General features: G+C 37.8%; 1 protein-coding gene across 2 annotated transcripts; it reads left to right on the top strand.

The window, feature by feature from the left end:
• The first annotated feature begins 921 nt into the window (after nucleotides 1-921).
• Nucleotides 922-16,467, top strand: LOC131146172 (vacuolar protein sorting-associated protein 29-like). 2 transcript variants are annotated; one of them, XM_058095553.1, is made up of 4 exons: nucleotides 922-1,067; nucleotides 1,173-1,367; nucleotides 14,965-15,102; nucleotides 16,000-16,467. In XM_058095553.1, exons 2-4 carry the CDS (start codon nucleotides 1,236-1,238, stop codon nucleotides 16,303-16,305), a joined length of 576 nt encoding a protein of 191 aa, XP_057951536.1. In that variant the 5' UTR covers nucleotides 922-1,067; nucleotides 1,173-1,235; the 3' UTR covers nucleotides 16,306-16,467. The 2 variants fall into 2 exon arrangements, with proteins under 2 accessions (XP_057951536.1, XP_057951535.1); XM_058095552.1 differs by having other exon boundaries at nucleotides 970-1,367.

Here is a 16,467-nt window from a genome sequence, read left to right as displayed (position 1 = left end):
AATAAGAATAAAAAATAATAACCTAATTAATGACTAAAAATTTAATATAAATTAAAATTTTAATTAAAAAATATTTATCTTGTACTTGAATCAAATGACAATTAAAAAAATTTTAACTAATGGAAATTCAAAAAAATATAAATTAAAAATATCATGACAAAATACGAAACTATTACAATTATTTTACATGATTATTATATTTTAAATTTACTTAGTCTTAGTTTGGCCCATCCTATGGCTTTTTAAAAAAATCTTTTAAAAAATAATTTATGAAAAGAAGCTTATTAATATTGTTTTAAAAATTATTTAGTTCTATGAAAAATGAGTTATAAAAAAAAATTGACTTTGGGTGTGGTAAAATTTTTTTAAAATGTCTAAAACTTTTTAAAATGATTAATATATATATATATATATATATATAGAAAATATGAAAAAAAAAGGATAACAATGGAATAAAATAATTTTTTTAGAGAAAAATCTTTTTTTTTTTCCAAAAAACTAAAGATAATTTTTTAAAAGTTAAAAAAGTTTACCAAAGACATTATACCTAACTTTTACTTCTAAAAAGAGAAGTTGGGGGAAAAGAGAGTCAAACTCACTTTTATTAATGTTACAAAAATAATATTATTGTACAAGTAAATTAAAAATTAGTAAAAACATTTTTTAAATTACTTCTTATTTTCCTTCAAAATTTTTAAAAATATTATGGAGCTTTTTATTTTAATTATATTATAAATTCATTATTTACATCTTAAATTTATAGAAAAGCTTCTTTAAATAAGTGGCTATATTTATCTAGTATCACTTTTTGCAATAAATATTTATTTTAATACAAGTAAAATATCGTTTTTTTTTATTAAAGTGCTTATTCTAAGTATTGAGTGCTATAAATATTTTTCTAAATGCCCCAAATGACGCTTTGTCAGCAAACCGACGTCGTATTAAAGTTTTCACTCCAACTCGCGTTTTGAACTTTTGACAATTGCTGATGCAGTGAGGGAAGAAGTGCTTGCATGAGGTGAGGTGAGGTGGCCCATCTGGCCCCTCTCAGCATCCGCAAATTGCAGGTGATGAGTCACCACCTTGATCAAACCAAGACCCAGCTCCTTAATTTCTTTGAAATTTTCACTATGACGATGAATCAATGATGATAATGATCGGTGCTCTTATAGGATTCATTTGGGTATGAGGTTTCAACGTTAATCTGATCTTTAAAGGGACACAGAGGGATAAAGATGGTGCTGGTGTTGGCTTTAGGGGACCTTCACATTCCCCACAGGGCTCCTGATCTGCCCGCAAAGTTCAAGTCCATGCTTGTTCCAGGCAAGATCCAGCACGGCATTTGCACGGGTAATCTTTGTGTTAAAGTGAGTGTTTTTCCTTCTTGCTTCTTCTTGTATGTTGTAAGGGTATTTCGTAATTTCTCTTACCTTTAACTGATTGGGATGGAGTTTTGGGTCTCCTAATCTCGTTTTGTTTGAAAATTAGGGAAGCTGTGTTGCTGGATTTTCAATATAGAAATTCAGTCAATACTTTGGTTTCAAAAGAAGATTTGGAATGGGATTGTTCTGTTTTCAGTTGCATGAGATATGAATTGTTGTACAATACTCAACATGAGGGCATGCTAGGAATGAGTTCATTTTATTGTAGGGCTTATGCTCTAGTCTCCCAATTTCAAAATTGGCATATCTGTTCAAATGCTATTGAATCACACTGAACTAATTTATTTTTCATGGTATGCTAAGACTCGTTATTGATAAATGATTTATGGGAGGAAGGATGTTGCCTTGATTTATGGGTGGGATCTTCACAACTAAACAGTAAGCTGGGTTGAATGAAGAGGCTTAGGGGATTTAAGTTAAATAAAATATGATATATGAGTTAAATAGATAATAATAATAATAATAATAATAATAATAATAATAATAATAATAATAAATAAAGAGTGAAAACTCTTTAAATGACTACTGAAATTGATACCTTTAAGAAATAAAACCAAATACAGGATAGACACACCAATTTGTATGTTTGATTTGGTAAAAAGAATTTTTTATTGTAAATGTTGCATGAAATGCTTCCATAGTTTTAAGGTACCTTCTGTTCTTAATTCTGGGAAATTTGAACATATAGTTTTTTATGCGTGGTGAGTTTTTTTTTAACTAAGTTAATGATGATGATGGTGGGGACAGTATTACACAACTAGGCATAGCATATTACTGCCAATGATAAGACATTACCAGACATCAATTGTTTGTTTTTCCATGACTTGTTCAAAGGAGTTTCTTCATTGCAAGCAGTAAGTAAATGATGTGTTATAAAGATCATCATATCTGACAAGGAAGCACTCTGTCCTGAGGAAAAGCCTGAGGTATTCTTCTGCTCTATAACTATGCCGCTTCTGCTGTGGCTATTCACAAATACACGAAGACTTAAAAACCCACTGACTGGAGTGCTGATTTGGAGAGTGACCTGGGCAATCATGCACATAAGAACAATGGATGTCATGGTCACAAATTAAATATTTTATAATAATTTTATGGGTATTAGTATGAAATGCATGGATAATAGGGTATCAGAGTCATCTAAGGTAGGTTACAGTACACTCTATGCAAGTCAGCCACTCTATTTGCCCCTTTAAAGATATGCTTATATAATTGCATGCGGGGAAGCAGACGGCGATCTAAATAATTTGCTTTAGCTTGTTCTCAACTCTCTTTGGGAGTTTTGCGACGAGGAAGACGACAGAGAGTTTCGTCGTCTCCGGCTGCACGCGTTGGAGCTGTCGCCTAGACGGCGTTTGGGGGTCCTCTCCGACTCTTTTTCTTCCCGTGAGGTTCTGTGTATCTCTTGTCGCCGTTGCGACCCACGACGACGGCGTTTGGAGCTTGGCCTCTGGACTTCGGCGAGGCTCCGTCGCCCCTGACGGTGTGGGGAGTTTGTCGGTGTTGTTGGCAGCCAGAGGAGGAGTTGCTCGCCAACGCCGCCATCTCCGTCTCTTCAACCACCTCAGCACCGCCGCAGGTTGCAGTGGCAGCGGTACTCGTCGGAGAGCAGCAAAGGCTTCTAGGCTGAGGTAATCTGAGACGGCGACAACGACGAAGTGGTGACGACGAACTTGCGTCGGCGACATATGGTGACGGAAGACGTAGATCTACCGCAGGTTTGGTTTTTTATTATTATTTATTTGTTATTTTGTTTTTTTGGTATTCAATATGGAATAACTATTAGACATGACTGTGCCATCTACGGTAGCTGTTATCGGAGGGTTGAGGGGAGGTGTTGACGCTAGTTTACGGGTTGAGAGGAATGATTCGGGGGATAATAAGATCGAAAAGGGGGAAGGTTTCGCTTGGGGAAAATCGTTTGTGGAAGCCTTGAAGAGGCCAATCCCATCTTCAAAATTCAAAATCCTGTTGAGGAAACCGAAACTAATAAATGGAGAATTAGGTTTTGTTTTCTCGGATGTGGAGATGGAAAAGGCTGCTGAGGATCTGAAGTTTGCGTTGGTTCTTAAATTTCTTTCTGCAAGGCCGTATATTGATGTCCTTCGGAGGCATATTGTCCAATCCTGGGGTCTCTCTGAAGTCCCAATGATAAGTTTTATGGACAACTACCATGTGCTGTTGAATTTGGTAAACGAAAAGGATTACATTCATGCATGGGCACGAGAAGGAAGATGGGTGGCAGGGTGCCAATTTCGGCTTTTTAACTGGTCTGTGAATTTTGATGTAAACAAGGAGCCATCGATCGCGCCTCAGTGGATTTTCCTTCCAGGTTTGCCTTTACATTTATATAGAATGGACTGTTTGCAAAGTTTGGCCACTAGGTTTGGTAGATTCCTGGGGACAGATAATGCCACATTATATAGAACATGAGCCACTGGTGCGAGATTATGTGTTGAAGTGGACTTGCAGAAAGATCCTGTGGAGGGTTTCCCGTTGGTGGTAGGACAAAAGTAGAATTGACAAAGGGTAATATATGAGAAAAGAGGTTTCTATTGTAATAAATGTTGTAGACAAGGTCACACTGAAGTAATATTCCGATTTGGAGTTAAGCCTAAGGATAAAAGAAAGGTAGATATGAGGAAGGAGGGAGATGAGAGGGTTTGGAAAGAAGTGGGTAGAAAAGAGAATACGATAGTTGAAGAGGAAGGTCTTGCTTTGAAGATTCAGGTTCAGAGGATGGAGGAGAAGAAGGATGGAAACGTGAGTGGGCTGTTGAAGGAGATTGAGAAAGATAAAGAAAATGTGAATGAGGTTAATAATGTGGGCACTCAAAAAGTGGATGAAGTTAATTTGGTAGAGAAAAATAGTGGAGTGAAAGTCAATCGTTGTCAAGACCATAAGTCAGACGTGGTAGGGGTGTAGGTGGAACTGGGAGGTTGCTTTAGGTCTGCCCAGGTAATCGGAGTTGCTGATGAAGGAGAGAGGGGAAAAGTTGAAAAGGACAAGGTTGGGGAGGTGATTTTGGTGGAGGAGGTAGATGAGAGAGAGAGTGATGTGGAGGGTGTAGGGTGTAGGGAGAATTATGATGTGTTGTCTGAGGGAGATATGGAGGTTTGTATTGATACTTAAAAGGAATATCATTCTGATCCAGGTAAAGTGATAATGGGTGAGTCGGAAGGAAGATATAAAGATGTTGGTCAAGTGAGAAAGTCTAAGAGGGCTAAGGCAGTGCCTCAAAAGTTGAACTTATGATGGAAAAAATTATGTTTTGGAATTTAAGAGGGTTGGGCACGTCGAGAGAAGATTGAAACAAATTGTGAAAGATCAGAAAGTTTTGATTTTGGCAGTTTCAGAACCTTTTCAAGATATAGAAAAGATAAGAAGGTGGGTGGTGTATTTGTAATTTACTAAATTTTGCTCTAATGTAGAGGAAGGTGGGAAAATTTTCCTGTTCTGGAAAGAGGATGTTCAAGTGGATTGGGTGGGTGCTTCTAATCAATGTGTGACAGTTTTGTTAACAGAGGATAGATGCCCCTTGCTTCTTACTTTTGTATATGCCAAATGTTATCATATTGAGAGAAAAGAGTTATGGGAACAGCTTCAGGGGCTGTCAAGTTTTGATGTGGCTTGGGTTGTTATGGTTGATTTTAATGTAATTTGGTCGGATGAGGAAAGGGTTGGAGGTAGACCTCACTTGGGTTCATCTATGGCTAAATTCAATGGTGTATAATAGATGTGGTTTATTGGACCTCAAATTCAAAGGAAGTCAATTTTCATGGTGTAACGGCCAACAAGGTTTGATGAGAAGCTGGGCGAAATTGGACAGGGTACTGATTAATAATGTTTTTTCTATAAAATATAGTGAAGCTAAGACATCTTTGTTGAAAAGGAATACTTCAGATCATTCTCCTATCATTTTACAGCTGTGTGCGAATATGGAGAGGTATGGGCCAACGCCTTTTAGGTTCCAAAACATGTGGACGTTGCATGGGGATTTTTTGGAAATGGTTGAATCATCTTGGAAAGAACACATTGTGGCAGACTCAGGATTGTGTAAATTGGCGGGTAAATTAAAAAGGTTAAAACAAAGACTTAGGTTGTGGAATAAATAGACTTTTGGGCGTGTTGGTGGTTTTATTCAAGAGTTGGAAGAAAGGGTGGAAAAATATGAGAATTTACTACAGACAGAGTACTCGGAATAAGTTGAAGAAGAGTTCCTTGTTTCTAAGGCTGAATTGGGGGTTTGGTATAAAAGGGAAGAGGCTAGGTTGGCTCAGCAAGCAAAATTGAAATGGTTGATTGATGGTGATCAGAATTCAATTTTTTTTCATGCTGTGATTATGCAAAAAAGGCGTAACTCTTGTGTTAATTCAATGGTGCTCCCTGATGGTTCGATGTTGGAAAATATGCAGATGGTCCACGATGAAGCTGTAAATTATTTTGAGCAATTCTTGAGGCAAAATAGTTATGTGCAAAGGTCAAATCTAGACGGTCTTATCCACTCGGTGGTTTTTGAGGAGGCTATAGGTCGGTTGAGGGAAGGACCGACTGAGGAGGAGATTTATGAAGCTATTTCTTCTATTTCCGTGAATAGTTGCCTGAGACCGGACGGGTTTGGGTCTTCTTTCTATAGTGCTTGTTGGAGGATTATTAAAAATGATGTGATGGATGCGGTAAGAGAATTCTTCAGAGGTGATATGTTGCCTCGGTTTTTTTGTTCCTCTTACATGGTGCTTATTCCTAAAGTAAAGGATCCTCTCTCGTTTGATAAATTTCACCCGATAAGCCTTTGTAATGTAATCTATAAAATTTTCTCCAAAATCCTTGTTGGTAAGCTTTCGTTGGTGATGGGTGATTTAATATCTTTAGAACAAGGTGCTTTTGTGAAAGGGAGGAGTATTTTTGAAAATATAACGCTTGCTCAAGAGATGACAAAATTATTACATAGGCGGGCGAGAGGAGGTAATTTGCTAAAGCTTGATAGGAGCAAAGCGTATGATCGAGTGGAGTGGCAGGTGGTAGATCAGATTTTTCATGCTCTTGGTTTTCCAGACTAGTTTTGTAAGTTGATTCAGAATTGTATTTCTACTCCTTGGTTTTCTGTCATGATGCATGGCACGTATAGAGGTTTCTTCAAGTCAAAAAGGGGCTTGAGGTAAGGGGATCCGTTGTCCCCGTATATTTTCATCATCATGGAAGAAGTTTTTTCTAAATTAGTTCAAAAAAGGATGGCTGAGAAGAGGATTTTACTGTTTGCACATCCGTGTGGTGCACCTATTATATCACATTTAATGTACGCGGATGATGTTGTTATATTTGCTAATGCTGGAAAAAAATCTATTCGACAGATAATGGAGGTGATCAAGGAGTATAAAAGTTGGATTGGCCAAAGGGTGAATAAAGATAAATCAGTTATTTTTTTTCTCAAAGAAGTTGAGTGTTTTGAGGAAAGGAGAAATTCTTCAAGAAACTAGTTTTAGTGAGGGTAAATTTCCTTTTACGATATGGGTGTGCCAATAGTGGATGGTAAATTGAAGGGCTGTCATTTTGACCCTTTAATTCAAAAAATAAGTAAGAGAGTTGAGAGTTGGAAAAGTAGACTGTTGTCTCAAGGAGGTCGTCTTGTTTTGTTAAGACATGTGTTGTCGAGTATGTCATTACATTTGTTAGCTGTTCTAAATGTCCCAAAACTGGTGTTAAAAAAGATATAAGGTATGTTTGCTTCTTTTTTCTGGGGTTTTAAGGATGGAAAAGAAAAAATGAAATGGAGGGCTTTGAAGAAATTGTGTGTTCTTGTAGAGGAGGGGGGCATAGGAGTTAGGGACATTTCGGAAATGTAACGGTCTTTGTTCATGAAGTTTGGTTGGCATTTATTAACTCAAAATTTTTTATGAGTTAGATTTTTTAGAGATAAATATGTGAAGGGAGGACACATTGTCCTTTGCAGACCTTATGGATCGGATTCTTCCTTTTGGAGGAAAGTTCTGCAGGGTATGCCTGAACTTTTAAGTAAATCTAAGTGGAAAGTTAGAGGAGGTATAAATTTGTGGTATGATAAGTTTCTAGATTCGGGACCTTTGGTTGCAGAGTGTCCAGATGGTGCACATTCTCATATCAAATTAAACGACTTAGTTATCAATAATGCATGGGATGTGGAAAATTTGCAGAGAATTCTGAGGTTTAATAAAGCGGAAGAAGTGATGGAAAAGGTGGGAAATCTTAGAAACTCTTCGGACATACTGCTTTGGCTCCTGAAAAAGGATGGTTGTTTTAATACAAAGTCCGCTTGGGATGTTATCAGAGTTAGAACTCCAAAGTTTGAGTGGGCAAAATGGGTTTGGAATAAATGGTTACCGAAGAAAATTGCTATCTGCATGTGGAAGACCGCTTTTGGGTGTATAAGTGTTGATGAAAAGGTGAGAAGGGTGGGGGTTTTGCTGGCTTCGGCGTGTAATTGTTGTGAGATGAGGCAGTCAGAAGATATAGAGCATGTGTTAAATAGGGGAGACTTTGCTACTGAGGTTTGGAGGAAGGTTTCGGTGGAGGTTGGTGTTCCTTTCCTTAGACAACAAAGTTGGAAAGAAAGAGTCCAAATGTGATTTAATAGGGCCTCCAAATTTTCTCAATTAGGATTATTGATGGGTTTGATTCCTTGTTTAGTAGTTTGGAGGCTGTGGAGAAGAAGGTGTTTAGCTAGAATAGAGGGGAAATTGGAGAATAGTTCAGATGTGTGGCTGTCCATTAAGTATTGGGTGGGGGTTTTGAGCAGGAACATGACAGGATTGACTCAGTTAAAGGATGCTGATTTTCGGATATTGCAGAATCTGGAAGTGCAAACTGTGAATAAAAGAAGTAAAACTATGCAATGTGTGAGATGGCTAAAACTGGAGCAAGGGTGGTTGAAACTAAATTTGGACGGAAGCAGTTTGGGGAACCCAGGGCCGGAGGGTGGTGGTGGCATCCTTAGCGACCATACAGGTACTGAATTGAGAGCTGTGTTAGAGGGAATAAAGATTTGCAAACATTTGGGTCATAATAGTATTGATATTGAATGTGATTCGAAGATTGTTGTAAATTGGATAAGAACAAGGAGGTGCTCCTTGTGGTATTTATGGGATTTTTGGGAGCAGCTCATTGGTTTATTGGAGGGAGTAGACTTTTCGATAAAGCATTGGTATAGAGAAGGAAATAAAGTGGCAGATGACTTGACTCGTCGAGGTGCTAGGAGGAGGAATAAGTTGTTTACAAATAGTAGTCAACTCCCTAGAGTTATCAATAGGTTATATAAATTGGAGAAGATAGATACGGCTTATTTGAGGTATGTTTAGCTGATTTCCTGTTGGTTTTGGTCTATGCTTTTTGTTATTATCTTTTGTTTGTTTTGTTACGTGATATTTGGTTTGTAGGTCCTTGTTTTGTGTTTATTTGATTGGTTTTGCAATCTTATTTTGGCTGGATGTTGGTGTTGTTATTTGGGAGGCCTTTAAATGTTTGTCTTTTGTCCCTCCCTTTAAATATCTTGTAACCACGGTATTCCTCCGTCAAAAGTGAGGGTTTATCAATAAATAAATGGAGGTCCCGTCCTTCTTTTTTTTTTTTTTATAAAAAAAAAAAAAAAAAAAAACTCTCTTTGGGAGCATTATTTGGAAGAGCTGTGACTGCAATCATTTGGCAGAGATTTCTATTCAAAGCAGTCTGGAGATGTAGAATGATTTCTTCTAGCCAATAAAAAGCTCTGAGGGCTGTAAGTGTTCCCATAACATGCAGAAGGCCCCACAAGGATGATTACTTCTTGTTATTGGTGCCAAATCTTGGACCATTATCTAAGGCAAATTCTGCAATTGTGTTTGAAGTTCCTGCCTTGGTAAACTTAGCTAATTGAAGAATTAAAATTTCCTTCTACAGCCAAGAAGCAAAAAAACAGGGTGGCTTCTGGGGAGCTGATTCCTTATGTAACAAAGTAGTTTGACCAAAGCACATTCAAACTAAACAACCCCACCCCCCCCCCCCCCCCCCCCAAAAGAAAGAAGAAAGAAAAAAGGAAGCTCTGATTAAAGGTGTTTGTGTTTCAATTATAGATATCATAATGGTTACTTGGATGTTTGAAGTTTGAAATATTAGTGAATCACATATTGGGGAAATTACTGTGACAATGTTAGACTCCTTGAGAGAATGCTGATAGAACTGTGGGATGGAAGGGGAAGGGAACAAGAGGAGCCGATCTGTGGATTTTGAACTGCTTTTCCTGACTGCTCTGCACATGGAAGAGGGCTTGGTTTATTTTATGCAGTTCAGAAAACTACACATATTGCAGAGTTGTTCTTCTTTATTTTTCCCTCACGTCTGTTATATCATCAATGCTCATCTCCCATGTATTTTGAAACATGAGTTTCCTTATTTATACTTGTCCAATTGTAGTCCAGATCTTGAATTATCCCAACAACGGATGGGGAAAGAAGATTAGCATGTGTAGATGCTCCAATATATGTTTCTGCCCCAATTCATGTATATTTTATGCAAGAGATAATATTCTCATGCTTGCAACTTTAAAGGAGGTTGAACCCAACTCATTGACTCTGAATTGTTCATAGGGTGCATGGCGGGATCCTACTAATTCTAGTTCTATGATGTTCTAGAAAATTTTGGCTTGATGGCTCGAATTAAGGTTTGTTAGGGATGGCATGGCCCATTAACCTTTAGGCTGCTCAAGCATCATTGACAACACACGTCTCTCACATCCAACACCTCATCTCTTTTTATTTGTTGTATTTTGACACCTTGACCAATCAACTTTTGCTCTTTTTATTATCTCTTTCTCTCTCCTCTCCCAAATTGCAACAAGCTTTGGAATCCTCTCAACTTTGGCATTCCTTCCGGAAACCAGAATTTCTTACTTGTTACCTTCCACACTTGAGCTTCTTGGTTCTACTCTCGGACAATCTCTACTACTCCACCCCAATTTAAGATTCCAGTTTCTCTTTCCCAATTTATGAACCCATTCTTACATTTGGAAACTCCATTAGGAAGAGTGTGATTGTGCAAAGTAATGGAACCCAATATGTTAAAAAGTGCAAGACAACTACCCAAACACTTCATGGGTGGTTGGGTAACCATGTCACTGAGTGGCAAACCTCTTTGGACTTTGCCACTTGCATAACTCCTACGATGCAAATGTTAAGTTACTTAAGGTATTCGATGCTCTCCAAGCAAATACCAAGATGCTCAACTATACTGTGGCCACGAGGGATCAACTCCTTCCTACCCCCATACTACTAGAACTAGAATACTCCATTGTCTCTTACATCTCCTTTGGCTAACCCCATTCCACATGAAGGTGATGGCAATGCCTTGACCCACGCCTTTTTTTGGAAGGCATGATACTTGGGCTCTCGTCACCCAAGGAGATCACTCCATCTCAAATCCGACATCAAATGCCTAAGTATCACATCCCAAATAAGTTGTTCCTCCCTTGTATGAGTTGAAGTTGGGTGATCCATGTTGCATGCCTTGCAAAACTTTATCTCTATGCCCTTGATTTGAATTTGTGGAAGTTGCTATTCAATCAATGCTAATTGAATATAAAGTTGACCTTGAAAATATCCCGTTTTGCTATTTTCTATCTTAGTAAAGAGTGCAAGGAGAGCTAACAACTCAATTCTAGAAGCCAAAAAGAAAACTATGTATATTCATAATAGAGAAAATCATCCAATACTCATATAATGAGGGGTAAACAAAAAGTTTAAGCCTCACAATGATGAGCAAAATTCTCCCCCACCATTTTCTTATCGAATGAAGATGATCTGCAACATCCTTGATCAATGAGTAAAGAATGGAAGCATCCATGAGTGTCAACCACAATGAGGAACAAGCTAATCCCAGAGGCAGCTATAGGATTTTCGAGTATCCTATGAAGGCCTACAACTCCTTGCAAACTATAGTCCAAAACAAAGTAGAAAACTGAAAGTTATTTTACTTACTAGCTAGCTAATTCATATCTATGTATAGTACCACCATTATCTATCTTCCAATTCAAAGCCAAACATCAAAATGTCATAAAAGAATCACTCTCATTAGGAAATTAGAAGGTTGGAAGAGGGCTTACCTTTCATTCAGGGGTAGGATCACTCTCACTGGTGCTTCCTTCTCCAATATTCCCATTAGGGTTTACCTTTTTCTGTGGTCTGATTTGGTGGAGGATGAAAGGGATCATTTTGTTAATTGGGAGGTGGTTAGAAGACCTAAATCTGAGGGGGTATTGGGACTTGGCAATATTGTTTCAAGTGCATATCATTTAATTGGAAAATGATTATGGAGGTTCCCCTTAGAGTCTGGCTCCTTATGTTTAAGTTATTAAGCGCAGGTACAGAATGCATCAGAATGGGCAGGATACCAACGGCTTGTTTGATTCCTGGAATAGCTATTCCTGGCAATAAGATGGAATATAGTGAGAATTTTGGGAATATAGGTAATAGCTATTACTTATATGTTCCTTATTATTTCATTAAACATGTAATAAGAAAAGAGCAAACGTTACCATGGTAAAATATGGGAATACTCCTTGTCTATTCCTCTTTTTGGACGACTCATAATAAGTTTCACATTGTTGATTTTTTTTTTTTCTGGTATGAACCTAAGTTTTTGTACAACTAATTGGAACTAACCTATTATAACTAATCTATATCTAGGAATAGACATTCAACAAACCAAATGTAGGATAAGAGGAATGGCAACATTACCCATCTGAACCCTTGGAAGTTTGTTTCGTGGGTAGCTTGTCTTTCTTTCCTCTTACTTGCTTTAAAGTGGGCAGGTAATGGTAACATAATTCATTTTTGGATGGGTGGGTGAGACTTCGTTGCAGCTGTTGGTGCCGCGTTTGTTTAAGACTTACTTCTGTTCATAATGCAGCAATTTTAGCTTTCTTTCTGTGGGTAGATCATTTTCTTGGGATTTTGATCATAGTAGTTAAAGGCATGCACCTAGGTGCAAGGCACATTGAAGCAATGGGGCTTGCGCCTTATAGGGTCGAGACAAGGCGACCTTTAAGAAGTTCATTAAGGCACACCAGCACATGAGGTGCAGTGAGGCATGCCTTACAAAAAATGTTTGCCTTATACTTTGCTCCCCCCCGGCTCCCACTTTCTTTTAATTGATCTTAGCCATCTTATTTGTGTGTGAGAGTATAGAAAATGGTTAAAAGCACAACACAATAGTTAGTTTAGCCTGCATCTAATATCTTTCAAGTCTCAGCAACTTAGCAGTCTCTTAGGGAGAAAAAAAAATTCCCAGCATATATCATGATACAAGTAGAGCATAGTTATGAAATCGGACCAGACTGGCCGGTCCTACTGGGTTCTACCAGAACCGGTCATCAGGCCAGTCCGATCAGCCTCCCAAAACTGGATTTGAGATAACCTGGAGTTGAACTGGCCACCCGGTCAAAGCTGGAATGAACCAGTCTGAGCCATGAAGGCGGGTTTGAGCTGGGGTTGAAGGCAGGTCAACCCTCCTTGCCTTTTTTGATATAAAAATTAATGTTCAAAGCAGTAGGGGGCTGGAGTTGAATTTAGGACCTTGATGAATATACTCCAGCCACATGTTACTGTGCCAAACTGTTCGCTTGAGTTAATTGATGGAGCAATTATTACATCTAGGAATATATTGTACACACAATGTCAATATTTTTTATATTTAAAAAAATATTTAAAATGTTATATTGTTCAAAGGGGTTCTTGATTGACACAAGCCAGGCCACATCAACATCAATATTTTTTATTTATGAGTTTTGACTAAAAAATGCAATAAAATTTTAAAGAATATTTTTAAAAAAGGAAAAGAAAGTATAAATTTCAAATTTGATTTATAGATGAATCATGGATGTTAAAATGTGTGTGTGTGTGTGTGTGTGTGTGTGTGTATATATGACTTTTTGACATTATTTCACTTATATATGTGATTTTAATAAAAAAATTTGCAAAATATTTATATGGAATTGATGTGTAATATTTATTTTTATTTCGATATTATTGCCTGTAACATTTATTGCATACACAATTACACATAAATAATACAAATATATATATATATATATATATATATATATAATTTTATCATGCTGACATCAGCAGTTCAAGAACCATTTTGACCTGCCAGTTCAACTGGTCCAACCAAACAAGTGGCTGGTTGATCACTGGTCCAGGTTCTAAAACCATGAGGTAGAACTTCAATCAAAGGCCAACCTGGATCCCAAAGGCCAACTCTCAAGCTTTAATTGAAGGACAACTCAGTCTTTTCTCCATCTTCTTCTTCTTGATCAACCCAAGTCTCCTCTCCTCTTTTTCTTCTTTCTTCTTTCTTCTCCTTCTCCTTCTTCTTCTTGATGACCAAAGTCTGAAATTCTGCTGCTTTTGCTGCTATCATTTGGAGCTGCTGTGACCTTTTTTTAAAATTTTTTTTGCTTATTTATGGAATTTCTATTTCTTGATTTATCTGCTCAGCTACTCTCAGACTTCTTTCTTCTTTTCTGCTTCTTGTGACTTGCTGTGCTACTCTCAGCCACAGCTGTGAACCCCCTTGTCATCTATCAGTGACCCAACAGACTACCTGCTAGTCTGCTACCTCCATTTAAAACCTTGATTCTGTCTTGCCTACAACAGCCTGGCCACTTGTCATATCAACTGGGCCAGCAACCATCTCATCTCTTTGGCTACGCTTCCATGTGGCTTCCCTCGTAGGACGATAACATGCATGTGTCAATCCTTACAAACATGCTCTTTCACATTTGGGGTCTTTTGACACCTTTGCTAGCAACCCCCCTTCTTCTCCCTCCCTCCCTTCCTTTGTCCAAGCAAGCAAAACTCCCTCACCTGCCTCCCTTTATTCTTGAGCTTGTTAGGGATTGCGTGGTTCTCCTTTCCAGGCTCTCCTACTTCCCCTACTTGTATATGACACTCTCCTCTACTGAAGTGTGAAGGACCCACTCAAAAGCTACCTATTCAAGATGTGTATAAAAGCCACTGGCCCCTTTCTTTTATCTACACCTGATTTTTCATTCAAAAGTAGCGTGGTATTTAATTTAATGAATCTGCTCTAGGACTTCTTTTCTTTGCCTTCAAGGTCGGTCAGGTGTGAAATGTTGCATAAATGCTATAGCATAACCATGCTCTAACTGATAGGACTGTGCCCATGCCTAGCAAAGAGAGGGGAAAAAAAAGAGAAAAAGAAGAAAGGACTGCATCCATGCACTGCCCCTCAAGAGCAGTTGGCTTTTGTTGGTGTTTGCTGTAAGCATTCATAAGGGTCTTGGTGTTGCTACATCTCTAGTAGTTTTCATAATTTTAATTTTTCTTGTGTATTTGTTAATTTGACCATATTCTCTTTTCATGCTTAGCTTTTAAATTTACTAATAATTCTTTATGTCAAGTGTTTATGTCGTGCTTCACTTATTTAAGCCATAAATCTGAAATTAAAAAAAATAAAATAAAAACTGACTTTCTTACATTCTAATGATGTTTTGCAGGAAGTTCATGACTATTTGAAGACTATATGTCCTGACTTGCATATTACACGAGGTGAATATGATGAGCAGACGCATTTTCCTGAATCCAAAACACTCACCATTGGTCAATTCAAGCTCGGAGTATGCCATGGTCATCAGGTTTGATTCTCCGTCTTCTTGTTAACCTGAATTTTAGAATCCACGTAGGGGATAAATCTGACTTTGCCATACCTCGCTGTTGGGGAAACACTCTTTTTGTTCTGACCTTTGGCCCCTTTAAACTCTCTTTTCTACTTGTGTTTGAGATCCTTATTTCAGCTTTTTTGAACTTGATGCTAACTTATGATGCCATGATAGGATGGCTGTGTATTTGGTAATTGTATATCATTTTACACCTTCAATCAAAGCTCTTGCATTATAAACTCTGGCAGGCAACTGAAAATTTTAGGAAAAAATAAAAAAATAAAAACAAAAAAAAACAAAAAAAACAAATAGGGATGATTGAGGACGGAAGAGGGTAGATGGGTTTGGTTGGAGGGAAAAGTGTTAAGTAGTTAAGTGAATGATGTGGAAGATACATGCACATGGGTTAAGAAAATGGAAATAAATGAGCATTAAAAGAAAGAGAACCAAAAAAAGTGGTAGGAGTGTTGGTATTGGGAAGCTATTTATGATTTGGGCACAGAATGTGAAATATGAAATATTGGGGAGAATATAATGATCCTCATGTGTTTTCAAAAAATTCTTTCCAGTGGAATATTCAATTTTTGGGCACAAATAGTTTGTAATAAACCTTCTACCAAAAAAAATTGTCATGAACAAATTTGTTTTAAAAGATTATTGTATAGAATGAAAAGAAATACATGGATTGATCATGTTCACTACCACTTAAAACCCCACTACTTGCACCATAAGGCCAAAATTCAAAATCCACATTGATTGTGGAAGATTTACTTCATCTGGGTATTATTCTTTTTTATGTTCCTGAGGCTGTTTTCAGATTGTCTCGAATTTCATCCAACTAGTGATTAGTTTGTCTGGCTTCTCACTCTCAAGGTTATTCCCTGGGGTGACCTCGATTCACTAGCCATGCTCCAGAGGCAGTTGGACGTGGACATTCTTGTAACAGGTCATACACACCAGTTCACAGCCTACAAACATGAGGGCGGTGTGGTTATAAACCCGGGCTCTGCCACCGGTGCCTACAGCAGCATCACCTATGATGTTAACCCCAGTTTCGTTCTCATGGACATCGATGGCCTGCGCGTTGTGGTATATGTTTATGAACTCATAGACGGAGACGTTAAGGTTGACAAGATTGATTTTAAGAAGACAGCTGCCTCAACTCATTCAGCTCACTGATTTCATGGCTTGTCGCTTAAATCTTTATAAGACTTGGTTAGGGATTCGTTGGATCCTGATGGTTCATGTGTCACTGATGGAAAGCTTTTGTTTTACACGGTAGTGATTTGTAAAGACCAATTTTAAATCATTAGCATATATCTGTATTTTATTCTTCTCTAA

The sequence above is a fragment of the Malania oleifera genome, chromosome 13, assembly GCF_029873635.1.
Source record: "Malania oleifera isolate guangnan ecotype guangnan chromosome 13, ASM2987363v1, whole genome shotgun sequence".
Lineage (NCBI taxonomy): Eukaryota > Viridiplantae > Streptophyta > Magnoliopsida > Santalales > Ximeniaceae > Malania > Malania oleifera.
This window is presented reverse-complemented; position numbering and strand designations above follow the sequence as displayed.

Excerpts from the sequence above, each read along its gene's own strand:
- LOC131146172 (XM_058095553.1), top strand. The coding sequence starts at position 1,236 with ATGGTGCTGGTGTTGGCTTTAGGGGACCTTCACATTCCCCACAGGGCT. Across the intron at positions 1,368-14,964 it reads CGGGTAATCTTTGTGTTAAA|GAAGTTCATGACTATTTGAA; the intron begins GTGAGTGTTTTT and ends GATGTTTTGCAG. Across the intron at positions 15,103-15,999 it reads GAGTATGCCATGGTCATCAG|GTTATTCCCTGGGGTGACCT; the intron begins GTTTGATTCTCC and ends CTCACTCTCAAG.